Source organism: Gobio gobio (genome assembly GCF_949357685.1).
Source record: "Gobio gobio genome assembly, chromosome: 15".
Lineage (NCBI taxonomy): Eukaryota > Metazoa > Chordata > Actinopteri > Cypriniformes > Gobionidae > Gobio > Gobio gobio.
In genome coordinates this window covers 50,748,425-50,773,651 of record NC_137108.1, presented here as the reverse complement: position 1 = coordinate 50,773,651, position 25,227 = coordinate 50,748,425, and the positions used below count along the sequence as shown (strand labels likewise).

General features: G+C 39.7%; 1 protein-coding gene across 1 annotated transcript in view; it reads right to left on the bottom strand.

The window, feature by feature from the left end:
* The window catches only part of rftn1b (raftlin, lipid raft linker 1b), a gene marked incomplete at its 3' end in the record, with an annotated part of 223,971 nt that overhangs the window by 99,947 nt on the left and 98,797 nt on the right, over positions 1-25,227 (bottom strand). Inside the window, exons 4-5 of the mRNA XM_079838147.1 lie at positions 16,023-16,131; positions 9,960-10,392 (exon numbers count right to left, since the gene is read on the bottom strand). Coding sequence (XP_079694273.1) covers positions 9,960-10,392; positions 16,023-16,131 — 542 coding nt within the window. The remainder of the gene's footprint in view (positions 1-9,959; positions 10,393-16,022; positions 16,132-25,227) is intronic.

Below are 25,227 nucleotides of genomic sequence, written 5' to 3'. Positions count from 1 at the left end.
AAATGCAAAAATAACTCATTGGACAAAATTAAATTAATTGAGGGCAGGAATTCCATCCAATAAATGTGTGTATATGAGTAACCACAAAATGACAGAAACTCCTCTAAATGTCCAACATAACTGCGCATAACACTAACATAAACTAACAACATCTTTCCTTTTACTGAAAAACACATAAAATAATCCCTAAATTTACTCTCCTAATGCAGTCCCTTGCAAAGCATGCTGGGAACTACAGATCCACTGCCCAGTTTGTTTGTTTCTCTCAGCGATGTTAAGTTGACCGAACAAACACTTATTAAGTAAAGCTGACAATACTCATTTTTAGTGGAAACAACTCAGTAAATGTAGTTACATGAGTTTTTTAAGTAATGTGAACAAGGATGATTTGAGTGCAACTAACAACTGTGAAAGTTGTTGTACTGACCTTAATGTATGCTTATTAATTAATCAATACATTATTTAAATCATCGCATTGTGGTATGTTTTAGTAAGGGTTATGTTTTAGTACCCCCCCCAGTATTTTGACATTTAAAAGTTGCATTAATGATAATTTAGGGAGAGAAATGTGCTTTAATTGTGATGAAAGTAATAACAAAATAATTTTTCTTGCCTAGTGCAATGGTGACTGGATGTGTTAAAGAACCACGAATACTAACTCTAAATACAGTGTGTGTTAGCCGACATAAGCAATGCTCTTCACACATGAAAGCCGACGTCTGTGTGACATTGGCTGGTAAAGCGCTGGATGTTTATTGCAGAAACGAGCTCTCGAACGGCCCTCTGAGCTCCATATGATGGCTCTTAACCCTTTCCACAAGGTCAGATGCGCTGGGTATCTGCCCAGGAACATGACATGCCATCAAGTGTTTGCCTAATCCGCTCTTGAATTGCATCATATCAACACGCAAACACATTCCCAAAAAGTCCTGACCTCCGTCTACAGATAACTGTGGAAATATTGGGATGTGGATTGCATCCCACTGGCTGATTGTGAAAGTCCTGGATGTAAATCAATGTATTTTATTTATTTTTTCGGAAAAACGTTTGCTTGTCGTATTTTAGTATTTGCACTGAATTCCCTCAGAGAATCATGGGATGCTATTTCAAGCATTCTGACTTATTTACACTTATTTTCATGGCAAAGCATGCTGGGAAATTGAAATCCCAGCCCAGTTTCGGTTAAGTTTAACCCTCTGGTGCTCTTCATTTAGGGCTTGCATTGGTCGTCTTCCCGGTCAGAAGCACCTAAAAATGTAACTTCCTCCACCCCAGTAAAACCAATGCAATTTTATTTTTCTTCAATAATATTTTTTCTTTTTAATTTTGTATTTTGAGATGATTTGATGGTATTTTTTAATATTTCTGCAATAATTATAATAATTTTTTTTTTTTATTTAGTTATTGCAGTATTTCAGGTTAAAATAGAGACTAGGCCTTCAAAATATTTTTTTTGAAGGCAGATTAGCCCCTCTTTTGGGATTATTTAAGAAATCCTGCAACCATGTGTGTAACCACTAGAGGTCTCTATGGAGAATTCCCTAGTTCTGTTTTGAACACATTTAATGATTTATTTTTGTTGATGGATTTTAATATATATTTAAAAAATCTCAAAAATATAGATTTTTTTTCTGTGAATTTGTGTTTTTGCAGATTTCCCATTCATTTGCTATGGTGTCATTTTTGACTGAAGAGCACAAGTGGGAGTATTTTTTTTTTACGACCAATTATCATGCTTGAATCATGCCCTCAATATTTTGTGTTTACATACCTAATGCTAGAAAAGTCACCAAGTTTCATATCATTCAGATGAAGCTGTGATTTAAAAAAAATTCCAAATGTGGTTCATAGGTTCAGTTTTTCATAGGTGTGTGTGTGTGTGTGTGTGTGTGTGTGTGTGTGTGTGTGTGTGTGTGTGTACTTTTTTCAGCATTGTGGCTGATTTGTAGATTGTACACACAAATATTTGGTGAATTTTTGTGTTTTTGCCGATTTCCCATTCATTTCCTATGGTCGGTCATTTATGACTGAAGACAATGAACGCTACTTTTTTTTAACGACCAATGAGCATGCTCGAATCATGCCCTCAATTTTTTTGTGTGTTTACACACCTAATGCTAGAAAAGTCACCAAGTTTCATATCATTCCGATGAAGCAGTGATATTTAACATTTCAAAACAGAAAATTTTCCGGTCAGAAAGAGCACCAAAGGGTTAAGTTAGTCTAAATAAAGTTCATCAAACAATGAAACAATTCAGAATGACAGAAAATGTGTCCGTTTTGAGAAAGTTCTGAATACTCGTAAAAGTTAATCAGACTGAACTAATGTGTTGAATTTGAGTTGGCTCTACTCAAACCAATTGATTATTGAGAGCGGCAGGGTTTACAGTGCACCTGCTAGCACTGTTTTATTTCAAATCTTTTACTTCCTCCTACAGGGAATATATAAAGCAAAACCAGACTTCTCTGAAATTCCCAAGGGAACTAAAAAAAAATGCTAATTCTTTCCCGTAGTTTTAGGGCTACAACCTAAACAGCTCTATTATCATTAAAACAATTACATCTTAATGGTGTTTCTTCATAATGTTTTTTGAAATGCATCTCGTGGGATTAACCCGGAATATGATGTTTGAGTGTGTAAAGCACTTTGAGTCTCTGCTGTGTGTGAAATACAGATAACCGTGCCTTTGCTTTGTGAATGCAGGTCTGACTGGATGGCTTTACAGCAGCACTGCGGGACGTGAAAACCCTTCCTTTGACAAACCAGTGAGCGTTTCACACCGCTGACCAGCACCATTACGCTTTATATATGTTCTCCAGGAGCATTAGAGGGATTTGAGCGGGGAATGACTATATTTATCAGCAGCGGCGAGAAGTCATGAGGACGCAGGACTCCTGGCAGCTGTCATTTTGTGGCTGAATGAGAGAAATCGGTGTGGCGTGAGGCCATGGGCGGCGGGAGGATCATTCACATGCAGATGGAGACTCGTGCGCAGGACTCCCAGCATGCATCATTCACATGCTACGGTAAACTCTGTGCACAATGCCTCAGTTTTTTTTGTCCCTAGCTAATGTTGAGAATGAGGTTTGCCATCTGGATACTGGCGGGAAAACGAAGGGTGAACAAAGCCTAATCTAGCGCCCGCTGTGTGGGGTTTTTGTGAATGCAAAGTCTGTCCAATCTCATGCCCGGAAACTGTGACAATGCTTTTCTTGAGGCCAGTGAGATGCTGAAACATCCAGTCAAATCATTTATGATCTTTATAACTGGCATCAACAGCTGTCGATATTAGAAATAAGCAACATTACAGTGATTTTTAATGCACTTAATTTGGTCAGTGCGGTGGGTGTTTTGTATGGTGGCCCAGTAGTGCACAACACAACGCAATATAAAAAGCAAACATAAGTCGACAACACAACAACAAAAAAAGCCGTAACACAAATAAATCAAGCCACAACGCAACGAAATCAAGCCACAGCAAAATCAAGCCACAACACAACGCAATGTAAAAGGCAAACGTAAGTTCACAACACAATGAAATCAAGCCGTAACACAAATAAATCAAGCCACAACGCAACGAAATCAAGCCACAACAAAATCAAGCCACAACACAACGCAATGTAAAAGGCAAACGTAAGTTCACAACACAACGAAATCAAGCCGTAACACAAATAAATCAAGCCACAACGCAACGAAATCAAGCCACAACGCAACGAAATCAAGCCACAACAAAATCAAGCCACAACGCAATGTAAAAGGCAAACGTAAGTTCACAACACAATGAAATCAAGCCGCAACACAACGAAAAAGCCGCAACACAAATAAATCAAGCCACAAGACCACGAAATCAAGCCACAACGAAATCAAGCCACAACAAAATCAAGCCACAACAACGAAATCAAGCCACAACACAACGAAAAAGCCGCAACACAATGAAATCAAGCCACGACACAATGAAATCAAGCCACGACACAACGAAATCAAGCCACAAAACATCGAAATCAAGCCACGACACAACGAAATCTAGCCACAACGAAATCAAGCCACAACAACGAAATCAAGCCACAACACAACAAAATCAAGCCACAACACAACGAAAAAGCCGCAACACAATGAAATCAAGCCACAACAACAAAATCAAGCCACAACAACGAAATCAAGCCACAACACAACGAAAAAGCTGCAACACAATGAAATCAAGCCACAACACAACGAAATCAAGCCACGACACAACGAAATCAAGCCACAAAACATCGAAATCAAGCCACGACACAACGAAATCAAGCCACAACAAAATCAAGCCACAACGAAATCAAGCCACAACACAACGAAATCAAGCCACAACACAACGAAATCAAGCCACAACACAACGAAATCAAGCCACAACACAACGAAAAATCAAGCCACAACACAACGAAAAATCAAGCCACGACACATCGAAATCAAGCCACAACACAATGAAAAAGCCGCAACACAATGAAATCAAGCCACAATACAACGAAATCAAGCCACAACACAACGAAATCAAGCCACAACGAAATCAAGCCTCAACGAAATCAAGGCACAACACAACGAATATGCTCCCAACCACTCAGGGGTACTCGGAGCGCGGTAAAGTTGCCACTGTTCTGTAGAGTCGGCAATCTTACAAAGAAATCAATACCACAATTAGTTTTAACAGTATGTAGACTAACCATTGTTTATCGATATGAAATATTAATTCAAAATCACCTACATGCATTATATACATGCATCGAGAACACTTTGACCCGATACCACGACGCTAAGGGAACGTTTTTGTGATTCTGCATTTCCTTTGTAAGTTTTTTTTATTGTGTTATATAGGTCTTAAATTTAATTCATAATGGTCTTAAAAAGTCTTGCATTTTACTTGGTGAAACCCTGTTTTAGAAGAAGTCTCTTCTGCTCCCCAAGGCTTCATTTATATTATTAAAAATACAAAAAAAATTCAGTAATATTGTGAAATATATTACAGTGTAGATCATCTGTTCTCTATGTGAATATATAGTAAAGTGTAATTTATTCCTGTGCTCAAAGCTGAATTTATCATCATTACCCCAGTCTTCAGTGTCACATCACCCTTCACAAATCACTCTCATATGAGGAGACACATTTATGATTATTATCAATGTTGAAAACAGTTTTTTCACGATTCTTTGATGAATAGAAAGTTCAAAAGAACAGCATTTATCTGAAATAGAATCGTTTGTAACATTATAAACGTCACTTTTGATCAATTTAATGCATCCTTGCTGAATAAAACGATTCATTTCTTTAAGGCGAGACACTACAGGTGAATAGGGATTTTTTTTAAATTACAACATATCACTGTGAAACTTCTCCAGTTTATTACTGGCATAAACATAAGAAAAAAATGTATTACAAGGTGTGTAAATTATGTTTTAATATGCAAATGAGGCCTTATATACTTAAATATACGCTCATTTGCATACATTTCCAAAAACAAAATCTGGGAATTGGATCAGGTTTAAAATTCTTGGTTGTATTTGTTGACATGTTAGATGAGAAGGCTTTCACTGAGGGGATTCTGGATATCTTATTTTGTGCTTTAGTAAATTAGAGAATACTGACAATAGCCTGAAAAAATTCATTTTCGCCATGTTTTTTGGAGTTAAAGGACCTATAACTCAGGATAGGAATGATATATCAACAAATCCCTCTGTAAAAGCCTTCAGAATATAGTTCAGTATAAGACTGGAAGAGTTGGTGCTTGTAGATGCTACTGAAGTGGATAATCTGACTCTGAGTGTGAGAAACTCATTTTGAGAAAACGGCCTTTAAAGTTTTATACTGTATAACTGCATACGTTTCTATAAAACCCCCAACCTACAAACAAAATATATATTCAGTTAATTAATATCAGTAGTGTATTATATTTAAAACACATGGAAATTGATAAATTAATAAATTATTAATAGCAATAGCTATTAGAGAACTACCTTAAGAGAACTACCTTAACAAACAACACCAGTCACACACACTGCAGACGAACTGTCCCTGTTTGTTGTATATGTCCATCTATAACTATTTGAATCTAATTCTGACGGGGTTTCGTCGTCTAATCTGTTGTTGTTTACTTTCTTTTTACTAGCTTTTGCTACTTGGTCTTTTCTGTGAGTGTTTATGAGCTGATTTCGGCATTGTCTGCACTTTCTCTCAGGCGGAGAATACACAAGCAAGCGGCAGCTCGTATCTAGGCATGTGCCGGTATCAAATTTTCATGTTGCGATTAATTGCTGAAGCTTTTATCACGGTATACGATATTATCACGATAATGAAATTTGTTGCAAAAAAAAGTGTCATACTATAACAGGTTTAATAACTTTCTAATAACAAAAGAACCAAACATTTAAATATAATAAAGCAATACACAAAAATGTATAAAGTAAACAAATATTTAAAACATATTAAAGAGCTAAAGAACAATAGGTAACACTTTACAATAAAGTCTCACTAGTTAATGCATTAACATCAACAAAGAGCAAATAACAACATTTTTACAGTTATTCTTCTCTGATAATGTTAGTTAAAAAAGCAACTGTTAGTCAGTGTAAGCTCGGGTTCATTAAATAATACAGTTACAACTTTTGATATTAATAATGTGTTATTAAATGCTGAAATGTACATTTAACTAAGATTAATACACGTTTTAGAAGTATTTTTCATTGTCAGTTTGTTAATGAATGAACTAATGTTAAATAATGGAGCCTTATTGTAAAGTGTGTGACTGAATAACAATCAAAACATATTCAAACAATATCTAGGGCATGTGATTTAGTCCAGATTAAAATATAAAATGTTTAAGTTTGAAAATGAATAGCCTTAAGTCTTTAAGTATTAGTTATAGTTATGTGATGATCACAGTAGCGAATACAGAAAACTGTTTTGTTTAGCAGGGATTTCCGGAGAAACGGCTGCACTTCTGCTGTTGCGTCAGCGCCCTCTGCTGGCAGAGAGTGAATGTGCGTTTCATTCAAGGCACGTCCTTCACTCGTTCCGCCATGTGCTCATGCACGTTGGGTTTTGTTTTGCTCGTTCCTCTTTGACGTATTGTTCATTTTAAACGGTTGATGGGTAAAGTAAATGCTTTCTAAAAATCAGAATAATAGGTAGGCTAATAGATAAATATTCACGGTATTTTGAAGTGCCCACGATAACAATATTGTGCATGTTCATTATTGCGGTATATCGTATTACCGTTTACCGGCACATGTCTACTCGTATCACATTGACCAATCAGATGTGGTTTTCAGCTGCAAACTTTCGCGGTTGGTTAGTTCTACAAAGGAAATGTCCATATCTGGATTAGCCAGCGCTGTGTGTGAGACTGAGAGCTTTATAATGACACCAGACATCACATGTTTCTGTGAATGGAGACGCACGAGAGATCGCTAGAATAACTTTTGATGATTTCGGGTACAAATCTAAAAGGCACACGGTGACAAAATATAAATAAATAACCACCTTAATGTGTAATGTTGACATTTTTTTATTTAGACATGAAAGCTTACGTGTTAAAGGGAGCAAACTGGCCCTCAAAACCTTAAGTTCTTTCCCAAAAATAAAAAATTCTTACTGACCAAAAACTTTTGAACACTAGTACAATGTTGCAAAAGCTTTCTATTTCAGATAAATGCTGTTCTTTTGAACTTTATATGCATCAAAGAAACATTTTTTTACATTGATAATAGTCATAAATGTTTGTTGAGCATCATATTAGAGTGATTTTTGAAGGATCATGTGACACTGAAGACTGGAGTAATGACTTGATCACAGGAATAAATCACACTTTACTATATATTCAAATATATTACGTTGTGTTGTATTGTATTGTTGTTGTGTTGTATTTTGATTAGGGCTGGGCAAATTAACGCGTTAACGCGGGCGATTAATTTTTTCAGCTTAACGCATTAAAAATATTTAACGCAAATAACGCAGCGTCCGTTTTTATATCCATTTTTGCTTAGCGTTACATGATCATCACGCTCTTATTCATCTAAATGCTTCCAAGCGTGAAAAGACACAAGCGAACGCGCTGTATGCCAATGTCCTGTGTGTGTGTGTGTGTGTGTGTGTGTGGATGCGTCTCATGTCAGCTAATCAAGGGACACACACACACACACACACACACTCGACCCATAGATAGACTCGCGTCAGTTTCCTGCTCACATCGAGTTCTCTTTTGCTCTTGAACAAACAATAACACAGAGGATTTTGAGTATTCTCATATTAGGAGTCTTAAATTAGTTAAATAACGTCTTAAATGAACTTAAAGAGTTGAGAGGAAATGAGATGCGCGTGAGATCCGCGGCTGTTCTTAAAGTGACAGTAGCACTGATGATGATGTCATTAATGTTCATCAAAGAACAACGGGAACAGAGAAAATTGTAGCTTTAATGATGATTCATCTATATTTAATTTATTATTTATGCAGTTAAGAAAGATAACTATTACATTTCTGTATATGTATAACAGGGAAGGCCATGGGTAAATATAAGATTTATTATAATGGGTTTATGTAAAGATTGTTTTAAGTTCACTTAAATTAAAAGTTGTTTTGTTTAAAGCCTAATAAATGTTGAAATTGGGAGCTTTCATTTTTACTGTAATGTAACGTCATTAATGTTTCATAGAGACTTTAGTATCACTGGCCTTCATTCATAAAAATATGACAATACAACACATATTTAAAATATGCTGTCTTTAAATTGTTTATACATTAATTTGGAGAGTAACTGAAATTATTACAATATCAAAATATTAAAAACGTAAAATATTAAAAACTTGCGATTCATTACAGAAAAAAATGCGATTAATTAGTTAATTTTTTTTTAATCGATGCCCAGCACTAATTTTGATTAAAATAAATGCAGCCTTGGTGAGCAGAAGAGACTCTTACCGATCAAAAAACTAAAGCGCACTTTGATTGTCCTAAAATGTCCTAAAATTCACCAGATCCTGTGTGTGTGTGTGTGTGTGTGTGTGTGTGTGTGTGCGTGATGGGTAGGTGTAGGGCAGTGGTCTCCAACATGGTGCCCGCGGGCACCTGGTAGCCCGCGTGGAGTCTCTGGGTCACCCGCGAGCACGTTCTATAAATAGCCTGAATTGTAATCTTTCTTTTTTTTTTTTTCTTTTTTTTTTTTTTTATGATAATGGCATAAAATGAGAAAATAACTATTGGTGACATTTCATATACCATTAAAACATAATAAAATAATTCAATAATTTAAAATATTTTGAATCTGCACGTACGTTGCCATAGGCAACATTACTTTGTGCAAAAACAAAAAAACCGTCACTTCTGCTAATTGAGTTGGTCGCGGGCAGACGGTATACATACTCTACATGAGATAAATTGAACTATAAAAAAGAAAAAAAGATTAATTATGGCTGATGATGCAAGTCATGCAAAAAAGAAAAAGACTTATTATTTCAATGAGAAGTGGGAGACAGAATTCCTGTGTGTGTGTGTGTGTGTGTGTGTGAGTGTGTGTGTGTGTGTGTGTGCGTGTGTGTGTCTGTGCCTATATTAAACAAGTAGCCCTCAAGACTTTTTTATCCCTTCAGGGAGCCCTCGCTCACAAAAAGGTTGGAGACCCCTGGTGTAGGGGGATAGAATATACGGTATGTACGGTATAAAAACCATTACGCCTATGGAAAGTCCCCATAAAACATGAAAACACAACGTGTGTGTGTGTGTGTATGTATGCATATATATATATAAAATCGATCGCTAATGGGCGCCAAAGCATTTGATGTGGGCGGAGCCACTTTTACTAAAATGGCTATAACTCGTGAACGAATTGAGATTTTTTTCACCAAACTTGGTACACGTGTGCATGGGCTCAACCTGAAAAATGGCTAAAATGTCTTTGAGAGGTTTGGTTTGATCAGAGGATAAAGACGCTCAACCCACCGCTTTTAGTCAGGGTCACCCTGCTGGCTTTCTCACTGGTGTCTTTGATTCTGGCCGTGTCGTTGTTGTTGTGTGTCAGTGTTTCACCAGATCCTGATTTCAACACGGCTGATGTCTCAACAGAGAGATCATCTCCTTCTCCGCCTTCAGAAGCCTTCCTGCCCTCTCTCAGAGCCTTCCCTTCGTTCTCCGCTCCAGACTCGTCTCCCGGCTCCAGCTCCGGCTCCAGCTCCGGCTCCAGCTCCGGCTCCGGCTCCTCCAGGGGACTGGGGCTGGGCGTGAGCCCGGAGCCGTGCAGCGAGCTGGGGCTGGAGTGCAGGGAGAGGGAGGGCTCCTCTGGTTCTCCGAGCCGGGGCCCGTGTGGGCGGAGGCCAGCTGGCTCCTGGATGAAGCCCACAAACATGATGCCCTGATCCGCCGCATCCTGGATCTGCTGAGGAGAGAGAGAGAAACAGAGTAAGACTATATTTTTCTCGCTGAAAATCAATGCCAGTTCAGACCGACATGAGTTTCCACATTTATTCTGCTTAAACAATGAGATTGTTTACAGTAGCCGACAACAAGGAAAGCCAAGGACAACTTTAAATCCTTAAGCCATCTTCCCCATGTGCTCCGAGAACAAAACATCACGTAACCGGAGTTATTAACATATGAAAAGCCTTCTCACACAAGACAGAATTTCAGCTTGGATTTATCAATGAATATTTACATATTATTAGGGGTTCAAGCGCGAAGATTTTTATTATTATTATTATTCTTCTGCTGTAAAACTGTAAGGCCTAGAGACTTGAAACTTGGCCAGATGGTAGGCCTCAATTTGGGGAGAGGCTGACAAGGTATGACCCCGATTGGCCAAATCGCTACAGCGCTCAAAAACATGAAACTAGACCATTTGTTGTAGACTCATATCATTGTAATCCCTTGGTCAAGACGAACAAAACGTATATCTCTGATTTAATTTCCACCATTTTGAATTTTGTCCAAATCGTACTTTTGTGAACTAGTATTAGGATTTTCGCCCGATCGGAAATAAACCAGTGCAAAAATATTCTATGGAGACTGAATATCAATAATTATGTATATGTGTGTGTGTGTGTGTGTGTGTGTGTGTGTGTGTGTGTGTGTGTGTGTGTGTGTGTGTGTGTGTGTGTGTGTGCATATATATATATAAAATCGATCGCTAATGGGCGCCAAAACGTTTGATGTGGGCGGAGCCACTTTTACTAAAATGGCTATAACTCGTGAACGAATTGAGATTTTTTTCAGCTGCGGATCTCACGCGCATCTCATCTCCTCACAACTCTTTAAGTTCATTTAAGACGTTATTTAACTCATTTAAGACTCCTAATATGAGAATACTCAAAATCCTCTGTGTTATTGTTTGTTCAAGAGCAAAAGAGAACTCGATGTGAGCAGGAAACTGACGCGAGTCTATCTATGCGTCGAGTGTGTGTGTGTGTGTGTGTGTGTGTGTGTGTCCCTTGATTAGCTGACATGAGACGCATCCACACACACACACACACACACACACACACACAGGACATTGGCATACAGCGCGTTCGCTTGTGTCTTTTCACGCTTGGAAGCATTTAGATGAATAAGAGCGTGATGATCATGTAACGCTAAGCAAAAATGGATATAAAAACGGACACTGCGTTATTTGCGTTAAATATTTTTAATGCGTTAAGCTGAAAAAATTAATCGCCCGTTAATTTGCCCAGCCCTATTTTAAACTTCAACAGAGTTCCCGCCTTCAAGGAAGTAAACGCTTGTCAATGGAGCGCGGCCAGACTCTCTGAACAAATGAAATGTACAAGAGTTGTGCTGTTGAACGACATAAAAAGTTTGATTCGGAGAAAGTAGTTCCTTTCATTTCCAGTTTCCTCATCGCAAGAACATTAAAAGCGATTGATTTGCCACATTACCCTAACAATAAAATGCAGTTCAAAACAATATATTGCAGAAGCGGCCACACCATCAGCTATTTGAAATTAGCAAGCGCTGATTACAATGGCAGCGGTCCACCATTGACCGCCCTCTGCATCCCAAATCAGGCCAGCATCTACCACTTTATTGTCAGTTCGCGTTTGGAAGCCAGTCTTTGAATTCTCATCAAACCAAATTGAATCGTTAACTGTCAAGGAATGCTAATGATGCCATTTTCCATTATGCTGCTTTAATAAAGGCCAGCCTGAGGCCTGCCTCCACTATCTCCATCTGACGCCTTCGCCCACTCCAGCAGAATCACTCTCTGTGAGGTGCGCAGGTTATTTCCTCTAAAATTAAAGCGGGAACAGGCCCGTCCTTTCCAGTGGCATTGTTTAATGCATATTGAATGCTGACGCCGGGAGTCCTGTCATTATATTTGCAACAATGATGCAAATGAAATGGCATAGATAAGAAGCCGTTTTTCTCCTCCGTCTGTGAGGGGGCACGGAATAATTTCCGAGTTTGATGTGACGGGTGGAAGGATCGTATTCGTGATGGATCATTGCGATTAATCACGGCCGGATGTGCGCCGCAACAGGTCTGTGCTCTATATAGTGACTGCGAGAGGGATTGGGGAGTCTTTTCTGCTCATCAAAACAGTGAAATATTATCACGATTTAAAATAGTTGTCTATATTAATATATATTAAGTAAAGTACATTTCTGTGAAAATACCATGGTGTTTTGCATTAGCTGACATTGTCATGAAAAAAAGATGACAACTTTATACAAATATTCTGCATTTCACAGGGTTTTAAGGATATGCCATATTAATTTATGATTTTGTAGTTGTAACAAATTGCTATGTCACAAAATAGGCAGCTTTTCTGTGGTGGTCAAAAATGATGTTTTTTTATTTCAATGAAATTAATGTACTATATTTTAGATCGATAACGTTTTTGTATTTTTAGGGGATTTTATGGTTGTAAATTATATTTATAGAACATTTATTACCCATTTATTCACTTTTTGAGCATAGACCTGAAAATGAAATGATAAATCTTGAATGTTTTGGAGCACAGACTGAAGTTTGGTCTCTTTTTAAAGATGTCACTTGGCAGATTATTGCTGAAGAGAAAAAAAGTTTAAAAAAATAGTTGGGCTGCAACAACGAATCGATAAAATTCGATAATTAAAAGAGTTGGCGTCCCTCCAGTAGCTCTTCTGGTTACTCGTTATCCAGCTTGACAAGCATGACGAGTTAGCGTTAGCTTGTTAATAACAGTAGTAAAGCAGGGGTGGTATAGTTTGCAAGACTAAAGACATGTTTTTATTCACTTGCCTTTTTTGGCCCATTCATTTTTCAATCTGTTGCTATGTTAATTTCGTTGACAAATAATTTGTCAATATTTTAATCAACAACATTTTTCACAGACAAAAACGAGACGAAAATCAAAACCAGCTTTGAATGACAAAAACTATGACTAATATCTATTGTCATTTTCGGTCCGCATTCGGTCTTAAAGGGACAGCAGTCCATTAACCTCCTTCCATTTGTGCCATTAATATTAATCAAACAACAAAAGACATTCGTTATATTTATTATACATTCATTATTTAATCCATATTTAATATATAAGGAATGTTGTATGCAAGTTGTTATAAAGAATGCATATCATTCATTGTGTTCTTCTTTAGGAGGAGTAGTTTTATCTAATTGTTACATAATATTTGTTTATATGTCACAGCAGTTAAATCGGTGTCTGTATTGCATGTTTAAACTTTAATTTCATTCATATTAATAGGTTAATACAGTAGATGTTATTCTCCAGAAGTATATAATGGGTTTGGACATTTTAGAGAAATTCTTAATGCATTACAATTTAACTAAACCCATCACATTTTGTTTGTGAGTGTGTGCGTCTGAGTGTCGTGTAGAGAACAAGTTCTAACATCCTGTTAAGTTTTCTGATTAGTATTTTTCTTTATAAAAAAAAAAAGATTTTTTGATTTATTGTAGCAACCTGTGCACTTTCTGAAGATTTTTTGCACTGTGAATTTGCACTGTCAGTTCTATTTTTGAATAAAGGATTGGAAATCAATGTTTTTTTTAAAATCCGATTAATCGTAAAATAATCGACATTTTAATCGAGTATTAAAATAATCGTTAGTTGCAGCCCTAAAAAATAGTGAATAAAGTTATAGAAGTTTAAGTTTAGTGTTAATAGCAACTAGATTGTATTTACACTAAATGAAAAAAACATTTTCTTAGCAATAGATGATATTTACACTAAGTGCAAATAGTTGTAGATGCTATTTACTAAGTGAAAATAATGATATATTCTATTTACACCATTTAAAAGTAGCAGTTCTTTGCAATATAAATAGTAATTACATGTAATTTATACTTTATTTTGACAGATACACACTATTTGCACCTCAGTATTTTTGTACATTAACAGGATGCAATAACAATATAGAGTGTAAATGATTATATTTATTAAAATTATGAAATGGATGCCGCCTTAAAGGGACAATAAAAGCCCTCCCTACCCCTAACCCTACCCAATAAATCATGCATGAAAATCCCTCGCCTTTCGGCGAAATTCGCCATTTTGAAACCAAAATAGGTGACCTGCGTGAATCGTGTAGATTCGATGAGAACAATTTTTTGGGGTGGAGGGTTTTCATATTCAGTGAACTGCGAACCGGTGCGCATGCCAGAAAGGAGCGCGAGATTCAGGGTGCTTCTCGATCAGCACATAAGATAATTGTAAAATGAAAATTGATGGACTAAGTTAAAATTTTGTTCTTGCTTGTGTTTTTTTTTCTGTCAAAATATCAGAAAGCATTTTGTATTATCCATCCGTGTTTTTAAAATTGGTTAAATGACAGACGTTTTACTGTTAACACAGCCCTCATTACATGTCGGATTCGTCTAAATTATACTTGATCTTCTTTTTAGAAGAAGTTTTGCTATAATTGGACTCCTGTCTATTCATTGTCAACTGTTTTCTATAAATATGTTTGTACTGGCTAACATTTATTCAGCTAATGCGTGTCCTGTTTAAAATGCAGGCCTACAATGTTCAAATGCAAAGACAGCACGTCACAAATAAAGGCCTTTTCCCTGTGGTATTTAGTGTCATATTAGGATATTGGAATAATAAATTAAGTAGCTAATCTTAAATGTACACACAATGTTCCTTTGTTTTTTACTATTTCCTAGGGGTTTCTTATTTTTAGACTAGTTGGCCAGCACACATTATATGCAACCTCTCCCCAGGTTGGCAAAAAAAGCATCTCAAAATGCATCAGATTGATGCTTTAAAATATGGAATATTTACATTTTTCTTACGGGGGAGCATGTCCCCGAACCCCCCTAGAGGGGTAATATAATTCTCACCTTTTTCACCCCTGACCCGTTTTCATGCCTGATAAATGCTTTTATTATTATTAAACATTTAGTTAGGCACTTTATTTCCATATTTAGAACATTTTCTTATTTTTTAAAAGCGAGCTCGGCAAAAGGCGGATTGGAACCTGTGTTGATCGTGTCAAAACAATGCTCTATTAGCCATACGCTTTACTGATTGCACCACTGAAGATATTGTTTGGCAAAGCCAGGCATTATTAGGCGGAGCTAGTGTGAATAGCACTTGCCAACAAGGCACGCTATTTGGTGTAAAAAGACACTCCGTTAAGTTTATTATTATGAAAAATTCATAAAATACTGACTTATAGATTTTCCAAAACATTTACTCTAAAACTGCGAGAAAATCTAAAGCCATAAATCTAAACTAGTTGTGTTCCAAATCTGAAGTTGATATCTCAAAAAATGAGCATTCAGTAAGATTTTGTTTGTGCGCAGTACCAAACACTTCCACTAGATGAAATGAATTTCCAATGCGCTCAGCATTGCATGGAGCAATCCCATAATGCACTGCAAGCTCAGTGAAAAAACTATCCATTTAATATCCACCTTATATTGAGTAAATAGCAGGGCTGAACTAATAACTGGCAAGTTTTAGCACAAATATTTGTCAACATTTTAATATGCATGAGCAGATTTGAATATTCATGATTCGGTTATATGTTCCTACTGTGTACAAGAAGCTAAACAGGAGCTTCTTACTTTCTTCACGTAGCCTTGGATGTGTTCCGTAGTGGGAATCTGGTCCGCAGACATGCATTCCTCCAGCTTTAGATGGTGAGGCTCAAAGTCTGCCGGATTCTTCTCCCAGCTGAAGAGAGAGAGAGAGAGAGAGAGAGAGAGGAACACCAGGTTTAATGTCAAACATACGCCTCTTAAACAGGTGCAGAGCAGCGGTACATCACAGACAAACTTGAAAAAGTTCACTTTAGCGATCTGATTATACAGCAAGGAAAGAAAGCGTAAGTGAGACGGAGAACATCTGTTTATTATTGGAAACATTTTGCACATTATTGGCAAAAAATGACGACACATTTTCTCTGAATGAGCAGCTTTAATACTTGAGTGCGGCTTTTTCTCTCTGAGGTGATTTCCTTGAGCACTGTTAAAGGTGAAGTGCATCATTCATTCAGTGTTAAAATACTTTCTATGGCAGTTTAATATGCAGAGACAACCGTTTAGCATTCTTTCAAAAACCAGATCAGGCATAACATCCCTCTTTTGCTGCCCAAACAGCCCTGACCCATCGAGACTCCTCTAGACCCCTGAAGGTGTGCTGTGGGATCTGGCACCAAGATGTTAGCAGCAGATCCTTTAAGTCCTGTAAGTTGCGTGGTGGGGCCTCCACGGATGGGAATTGTTTGTTCGGCACATCCCACAGATGCTCTATTGGATTGAGATCTGGGGAATTTGGACTCAAACTCGTTGTTGTGCTCCTCAAACCATTCCTGAAGCATTAGTGCTTTGTGGCGGCGCATTATCTGCTGAAAGAGCCACAGACACCAGGGAAAACCGTTTCCATGAAAGGCTGGACATGGGCTCAACAATGCTTATGTAGGTGGGACGTGTCAAAGTCACATCCACATGATGGAGGACTCAAGGTTTCCCAGCAGAACATTGGCCAAAGCATCACTGCCTCCACCGGCTCGCCTTCTTCCCATAATGCACCTGGTGCCATGTGTTCCCCAGGTAAGCCACACACACACACCCGGCCATCCACGCGATGTAGAAGAACACGTGATCATCAGACCAGTCCACCTTCTTCCATTGCTCCGTGGTCCAGTTCTGATGCTCACGGGCCACTGTTGGTGCTTTGGGCGGGGTCAGGGGTCAGCATGGGCACTGGTCAGCGGCTGTGCCGCCCCATACACAACAAACTGAGATGCTCTGTGTATTCTGACACCTTTCTATCAGAACCAGCATTAACTTCTTGAGCAATTTGAGCTCCAGTAGCTCGTCCAAAAGCCTCGGCCGCCCATGACCCTGTGGCCGGTTCTCCACTGGTCCTTCATGACCCTGTGGCCGGTTCTCCACTGGTCCTTCATGACCCTGTGGCCGGTTCTCCACTGGTCCTTCATGACCCTGTGGCCGGTTCTCCACTGGTCCTTCATGACCCTGTGGCCGGTTCTCCACTGGTCCTCCATGACCCTGTGGCCGGTTCTCCACTGGTCCTTCATGACCCTGTGGCCGGTTCTCCACTGGTCCTTCATGACCCTGTGGCCGGTTCTCCACTGGTCCTCCATGACCCTGTGGCCGGTTCTCCACTGGTCCTCCATGACCCTGTGGCCGGTTCTCCACTGGTCCTTCATGACCCTGTGGCCGGTTCTCCACTGGTCCTTCATGACCCTGTGGCCGGTTCTCCACTGGTCCTCCATGACCCTGTGGCCGGTTCTCCACTGGTCCTTCATGACCCTGTGGCCGGTTCTCCACTGGTCCTTCATGACCCTGTGGCCGGTTCTCCACTGGTCCTCCATGACCCTGTGGCCGGTTCTCCACTGGTCCTCCATGACCCTGTGGCCGGTTCTCCACTGGTCCTCCATGACCCTGTGGCTGGTTCTCCACTGGTCCTTCATGACCCTGTGGCCGGTTCTCCACTGGTCCTTCATGACCCTGTGGCCGGTTCTCCACTGGTCCTCCATGACCCTGTGGCCGGTTCTCCACTGGTCCTTCATGACCCTGTGGCCGGTTCTCCACTGGTCCTTCATGACCCTGTGGCCGGTTCTCCACTGGTCCTCCATGACCCTGTGGCCGGTTCTCCACTGGTCCTTCATGACCCTGTGGCCGGTTCTCCACTGGTCCTCCATGACCCTGTGGCCGGTTCTCCACTGGTCCTCCATGACCCTGTGGCCGGTTCTCCACTGGTCCTCCATGACCCTGTGGCCGGTTCTCCACTGGTCCTCCATGACCCTGTGGCCGGTTCTCCACTGGTCCTCCATGACCCTGTGGCCGGTTCTCCACTGGTCCTCCATGACCCTGTGGCCGGTTCTCCACTGGTCCTCCATGACCCTGTGGCCGGTTCTCCACTGGTCCTCCATGACCCTGTGGCCGGTTCTCCACTGGTCCTTCATGACCCTGTGGCCGGTTCTCCACTGGTCCTTCATGACCCTGTGGCCGGTTCTCCACTGGTCCTTCATGACCCTGTGGCCGGTTCTCCACTGGTCCTTCATGACCCTGTGGCCGGTTCTCCACTGGTCCTCCATGACCCTGTGGCCGGTTCTCCACTGGTCCTTCATGACCCTGTGGCCGGTTCTCCACTGGTCCTTCATGACCCTGTGGCCGGTTCTCCACTGGTCCTCCATGACCCTGTGGCCGGTTCTCCACTGGTCCTCCATGACCCTGTGGCCGGTTCTCCACTGGTCCTTCATGACCCTGTGGCCGGTTCTCCACTGGTCCTTCATGACCCTGTGGCCGGTTCTCCACTGGTCCTCCATGACCCTGTGGCCGGTTCTCCACTGGTCCTTCATGACCCTGTGGCCGGTTCTCCACTGGTCCTTCATGACCCTGTGGCCGGTTCTCCACTGGTCCTCCATGACCCTGTGGCCGGTTCTCCACTGGTCCTCCATGACCCTGTGGCCGGTTCTCCACTGGTCCTCCATGACCCTGTGGCTGGTTCTCCACTGGTCCTTCATGACCCTGTGGCCGGTTCTCCACTGGTCCTTCATGACCCTGTGGCCGGTTCTCCACTGGTCCTCCATGACCCTGTGGCCGGTTCTCCACTGGTCCTTCATGACCCTGTGGCCGGTTCTCCACTGGTCCTTCATGACCCTGTGGCCGGTTCTCCACTGGTCCTCCATGACCCTGTGGCCGGTTCTCCACTGGTCCTTCATGACCCTGTGGCCGGTTCTCCACTGGTCCTCCATGACCCTGTGGCCGGTTCTCCACTGGTCCTCCATGACCCTGTGGCCGGTTCTCCACTGGTCCTCCATGACCCTGTGGCCGGTTCTCCACTGGTCCTCCATGACCCTGTGGCCGGTTCTCCACTGGTCCTCCATGACCCTGTGGCCGGTTCTCCACTGGTCCTCCATGACCCTGTGGCCGGTTCTCCACTGGTCCTCCATGACCCTGTGGCCGGTTCTCCACTGGTCCTCCATGACCCTGTGGCCGGTTCTCCACTGGTCCTTCCTTGGGTCACTTTTGATATTGACTGACCACTGCAGACCGGGAACACCCCACAAGAGCTGCAGTTTTGGAGATGCTCTGACCCGTCACAATCTGGCCCTTGTCAAACTCGCTCAAATCCTCACACTTGCCCATTTTTCCTGCTTCTAACACATCAACTCTGAGGACAAAATGTTCACTTGCTGCCTAATATATCCCACCCACTAACAGGAGATCATCAGTGTTAGTCACGTCACCTGTTATAATGTTATGTCTGATCGGTGTGTGTGTGTGTGTAAATGCATTGCGTTATCACAAATACAACAGTCGACTCCAAACACAACTAAACAATATGCTTACAATATCGTTAACAAATTTGTGATGTCAAATGTGTTTAAACCCCTTTTTGTAGTGCAGTAGATACACAAAAACATTTTGCAACCTTTTTATTGTCCTCTTTTTTTTATTCTGCTGACCAATGTTGGAAATACATTTGTAGACATTCCAAGAAATGCAGTTTTGGCTCGACCAATGGTGTGCGTTTGGAGGCGGGACTGTCTCTTTATAATTGTGAATGACTGCGACTCAAAAGCTGTTTTGCTTCTTCTCTCCACAGGAATCCCGCAGAGATCCTCGTGTCCTCTCCTCCTGCTGATTCCAGCGGCTTCTCCTCCCATCTTCAGTGTGCGTGTGACATTTGGGACAGAGATTAAACCCACTAACCCAGAGCCCGATCCAACCACAAAGTCGCAGCGCAGCAGGGCCCTGACTCACCTCTGTCACACACACACACACACACACACACACATATGAATTCACACTTTCCGCCAACACGCAGCCATCTGCTGCCTGAACACGTTCCCCTCATATCGTTCCTGCAGTCTGGGTTTAACATGAAGTTCAGAGCAGCGTATGAACAGCAGAATGAAAGGCCTGTCTATTTAACAAGGTAATTTAGTGCGATTAACAATCAGAGAAAGGAAAAACATGCTTTTCTGCAATTATTCATGGCATGTTTGTGAAGTCCGTAATGTAAAAAAGAAGATTTCCCACCGTCTGAGCAATCTGTGGTCAGCACAGCTTGCTCTTCCTGTGATTGATTGTGATAAAACACACAAAAGCCAGCAGTCAGCTTCCAATTATACTTCAAATTGCAACCTTGACTTCTGAAGTTTGGGGTCAGTATGATTTTTTTTTAAAAAGCAGAAATGAATAGTTTTATTCAGCAAAGATGGTAAACCCAGTCTAATTTGATTTCGCCCTGCAGCTCAGGCTGGAAACCTGTATATATTTCTATCCTGCTTCTGTTACAAATTTGCAGGGACCAATCACAAACCGGCTTATCCACCTGGCGCGCTATTGGTGGGTTTAACACAATGACGGAGCGATGGAGCGATGGATCGTTGGTCTATCCAACTGATTGGTTGAAGGACTATCCAATTGCGTTGCCAGACCTAGCTCAGTCTTTTAAGATTGAACATTGGTCTGGGGATTCTGCTCTGTATTTTATACTGCACAAGAGGCGTGATCAACGGGCATAGTTCAAATGACTCTGGTTGAAGGACGATCCAATTGTGTACAGAGTCATTTGAACAAGGCCCGTTGATCACGCCTCTTGTGATCTGATAGTACACAATTGGATAGTCCTTCAACCAATCAGATCACAAGAGGCGTGATCAACGGGCCTTGTTCAAATGACTCTGTACACAATTGGATCGTCCTTCAACCAGAGTCATTTGAACTATGCCCGTTGATCACGCCTCTTGTGCAGTATAAAATACAGAGCAGAATCCCCAGACCAATGTTCAATCTTAAAAGACTGAGCTAGGTCTGGTGATAGCCAGACAAGCGTTACATTGATCTAAAGTGACAGTGAAGACATTTATGTAAGGAATAATTGACGACGGCCATTGAATTATTGAAAAATTATACACACCCGAGGTGCTAATGCGGTCACGATGCGGAGGAACTTAAAAAAAAAATATAAGATTTCGCAGGACATATTTTTTTTGTGTATTATGTTTTTATTTTGACAATAACACAGCAAGACATAACAACACAACATAGGACTTTACAAGGAAACAAGAACCACAATAATAATAACAACAAGAGAAAAGGAGAACAAAAAAAAGAAAACTGTACCTTTAAGTTAGATCAGTTCCATACATTTTATGAATTTTGAAATACTATACATATGTTTTTAAGCGAGTGGATTTGGGCAGTATAAAGAAGACTTGTAGGTAATGAAAAGGGTCAAACTTTTAAGCTATTATCACTAACAGTCGATAAATAGTTAAGAAAGGGTTCCCAGGCGGCTTCAAAGCCTGCAATATTACCTGAGATATTATGTCTAAGTCTTTCTAAATGCAAAGTAGTGGAGAGTTTAGGATTTAAAGAGCGCTTTTGATGTCTTTTTCCATAGACGTAGAATTATTGTTTTGGCCACAACCATGCCAAATTGTAGGGCTTTCTGAATTTGATGGCCAAAACCATGGAGAGAACTAGACCAGCCAAAAACAGCTATAGCCGGGTCAAAAGAGAGGTCACAAGAATAAGCTTCTGAATAGAATTGGAAAATTTCGTGCCAAAACTCGTACACTTTCGGCCATGAGCAAAAGAGATGTCCCACGGTGCCTTCAGCAGATTCACACTTGTTACAGATAGAGGAGGTGGAAGGATAGAATTTGCTAAGCTTAGTCCTAGAATAATGAAGTCTATGTACAACTTTATATTGAATTAGTTGATGCCTTGAGTTGATAGAACATGTACTTATGATCTTAATAGACTCATCAGCAGTGTTGCCAACTCTCGCGAGACAAATAAGCACCCGAGCTTCAAAAACAAGCCCAATATTATATCATTTATTTACATCAATATCATTTTTGTTCAATTATTTTGTATCAATAAATGAGCATGCAACATATTAAACTGAACCCTCTCGGAGGTTGAAAAGAAAAAACAGATGTGATTTTACAAAAATCATCAAATTGCAATAAAGGGCACGCAATATCCTCCGATCAGCTGGGAGCAGAAGAAGAGATGGAAAAAGAGAAAAAGTGACGTGAAGGCCAATTATAGTAACCCATAGTCGGAGTTAGTGCACACATATTAGGAGCAGTGAGTAGTGAACACACACACTGCAAACTGGGAAAAAAACAAGCCCAATGTGCATATCTGCCCTAAAAAGTATTGAAAATGACTTATGTCACACTATTTAGGATGGATAGTGTGCACATTAGACAAAGGCAAGGAGCGCTGCAATATAGCCACATATTTATAATAAAAGCAATTCGAACCATACCTACTGTTATTATTAGTATACTTGTTTTTTCTTATAATAGCCTGTAATTTTAAATACATGATAAAAATATTAAAAAATAATAATTTAGGTGCCTCTCCTCCCCGTTTCCTCTCCATCTCTGCACAACTCTGCTGGTGGCATTGTTTGTAAAAATGTATAGGGGAGCGCGGGGCACAACCTAACGCCGGGTTAGTTGTAACACACATATTTTAACCCTTTCCACACATGCCAAAATGACAAAACTCAGTGTATTTACTAGTTGCCATATCAGCATTATTTAGAGAAAAAAATAGCGCCAAAATTAAAAAATCTCTGAAAGATATCACTGACCATGTATTTAACCATAGCAAAAGTAAATTTCTTACTTAAGTTTAGTTTTCATCTCTGTTTTTTGTGTTTATTTAAAACAAATCCGATTTTATTGTAATCTTATATCTGTTATTTAAAAGTTGAGATGGTTCTTTAATGCTGATCTAACAGCAGAAGACAAGATTTAAATCCCAGTAGTGCAGATGGGGTGTGTGTTAACACTGCGTTACAATCAGCCCCTATTAGAAATATGCCATTATATTCTATACTTTTATTAATTATTTTGAGAAACCATGAGAAAAGGGTGAATAATGTCTGAGAGTTAATGTTCAGAAGTTATGAATTATTATTATGTTTTGAACTATGCTGTATAGCTGTATTTAGAGATGTGTTTGTAGTCAAACTCAAAAATGCTTATATTTTTAATGATTAAAAAATGCCATTATTTTATTTTAAAAAGTTAATAATTGTATTTTGTTGACAAAATATTTTAGTTTGTCTATTTTTTTGATTATATCAGGTAACATTTTAAGCTGTTATTTGGTCATGTTATAATGTACCCCAGCTATGGGGCATGCTGTCACATTTCACTTCCATTATTTCGGGGTAAATCAAGAAAAAAGTATACACTGTATTAATGAAACAAAACCACATAATTGTACTAGACATGTGTGCAATTAACATGGGAAACAATAAATACTCTGAACCCCAAGTGGATTTACACAAACTGAGAAAGCGTTAGGTTGTGCCCCGCTCTCCCCTACGTCTATTTACGTTTACTAACTATCATTACGTGCATTTATAACGTCATGTTGAACGCGACTTTTCTTCAATGAGGGGAGAAGGAGGCGGGATATATGAGGATGGATTACTAAAGCACTTGTATCGTTGCACTGAATGGCTATAAGCTGTTAGAAGACAGTGTCAGGCAATGTATTGGACAAAACAGCGACCATAAATGTAAAGAAACGAAGTTGCTTATTATATTTTCCTAACAAGCAACTACATTTTTTAAAATAAGCCCAAAAAAATGCAACCCGTGACTCGTGATTTTTTTAACGCGACTTGCCAAAAAAAGAAGCCCAAAGTCACGTGTTATACGTGGACTTGGCAACTATACTCATCAGGGATCTGAATACCTAAATCCTTTTCCCAAGAATCTTTCAGATGTACACTATAAAAAATACAGAGTTTTTTTTTTGTGCATTCAATCTACAAATCAGCCAGGATGCAGAAAAAAGGACTGAACAATGAAGGGGTGAATCTCTAAAACATCAAGAGTGCAAAACAGACAAAAAAACTCACACACACACTAAACACAATTAGCTTTTGGAATGAAATGCGTTAATTTGTGTGTGCGTGTGTTTTTGTGTGTAAGTGTGTGTGTGTTTTTTTTTGTCTGTTTTGCACTCTTGATATTTTAGAGATTCAACCCTTCACTGTTCAGTCCTTTTTTCCTGCATCCTGGCTGATTTGCAGATTGTATGCACAAAAAAAACCCTCTGTATTTTCATTTAATTTCCTATGGGGGTCATTTTTGACCCGAAGGTCCTGAGTGTGACTATTTTTTTTACGACCACTTAGACTTTTCAAATCCTGTCCCCAATTTTTTGGGGTGTTCATATACCAAGTACCAATAAAGTCATCAAGTTTCGGACCATTCCGATGAAGCTACGATTTTTTATTTTTTTTTATAAAACGCAAGATCCACTATAGTGGTAAAAATGTGCTATTGCGTGATAAAAATGCTCAATGTGTCCACCGTATGGCACGATCGCATTTAAAAAATTGCTTTCATGAGGCCTAGGCTTGACTCTAAAATGAAATACAGCTTTAATAAAAAAAAATTATATATATATATAATTTTTTTATTATATTCAATGGGAAAAAATGGGTCATAATTATTGCATAAATATTAATTATAAATCATAAAATTATCTCAAAACACCAAAAAAGAAAATAAAAAATATTATTAAACAAAAATATATTTCATTGATTTTACTCAAATCTTTTTTATCTTAATCCCGCCCTCCGGTCATTTTTGACCCGAAGGTCCTGATTGTGACCCATAAATGAAGAACCCCAGAGGGTTAAGATATGGTGCTATATAGCACCAAAAGTGGTTCGTCTATGATCACGACGAATAACCATTTTTGGTGCCATATAGAACCTTTTTTTTTAGAGTGTATGTTGAGCTGA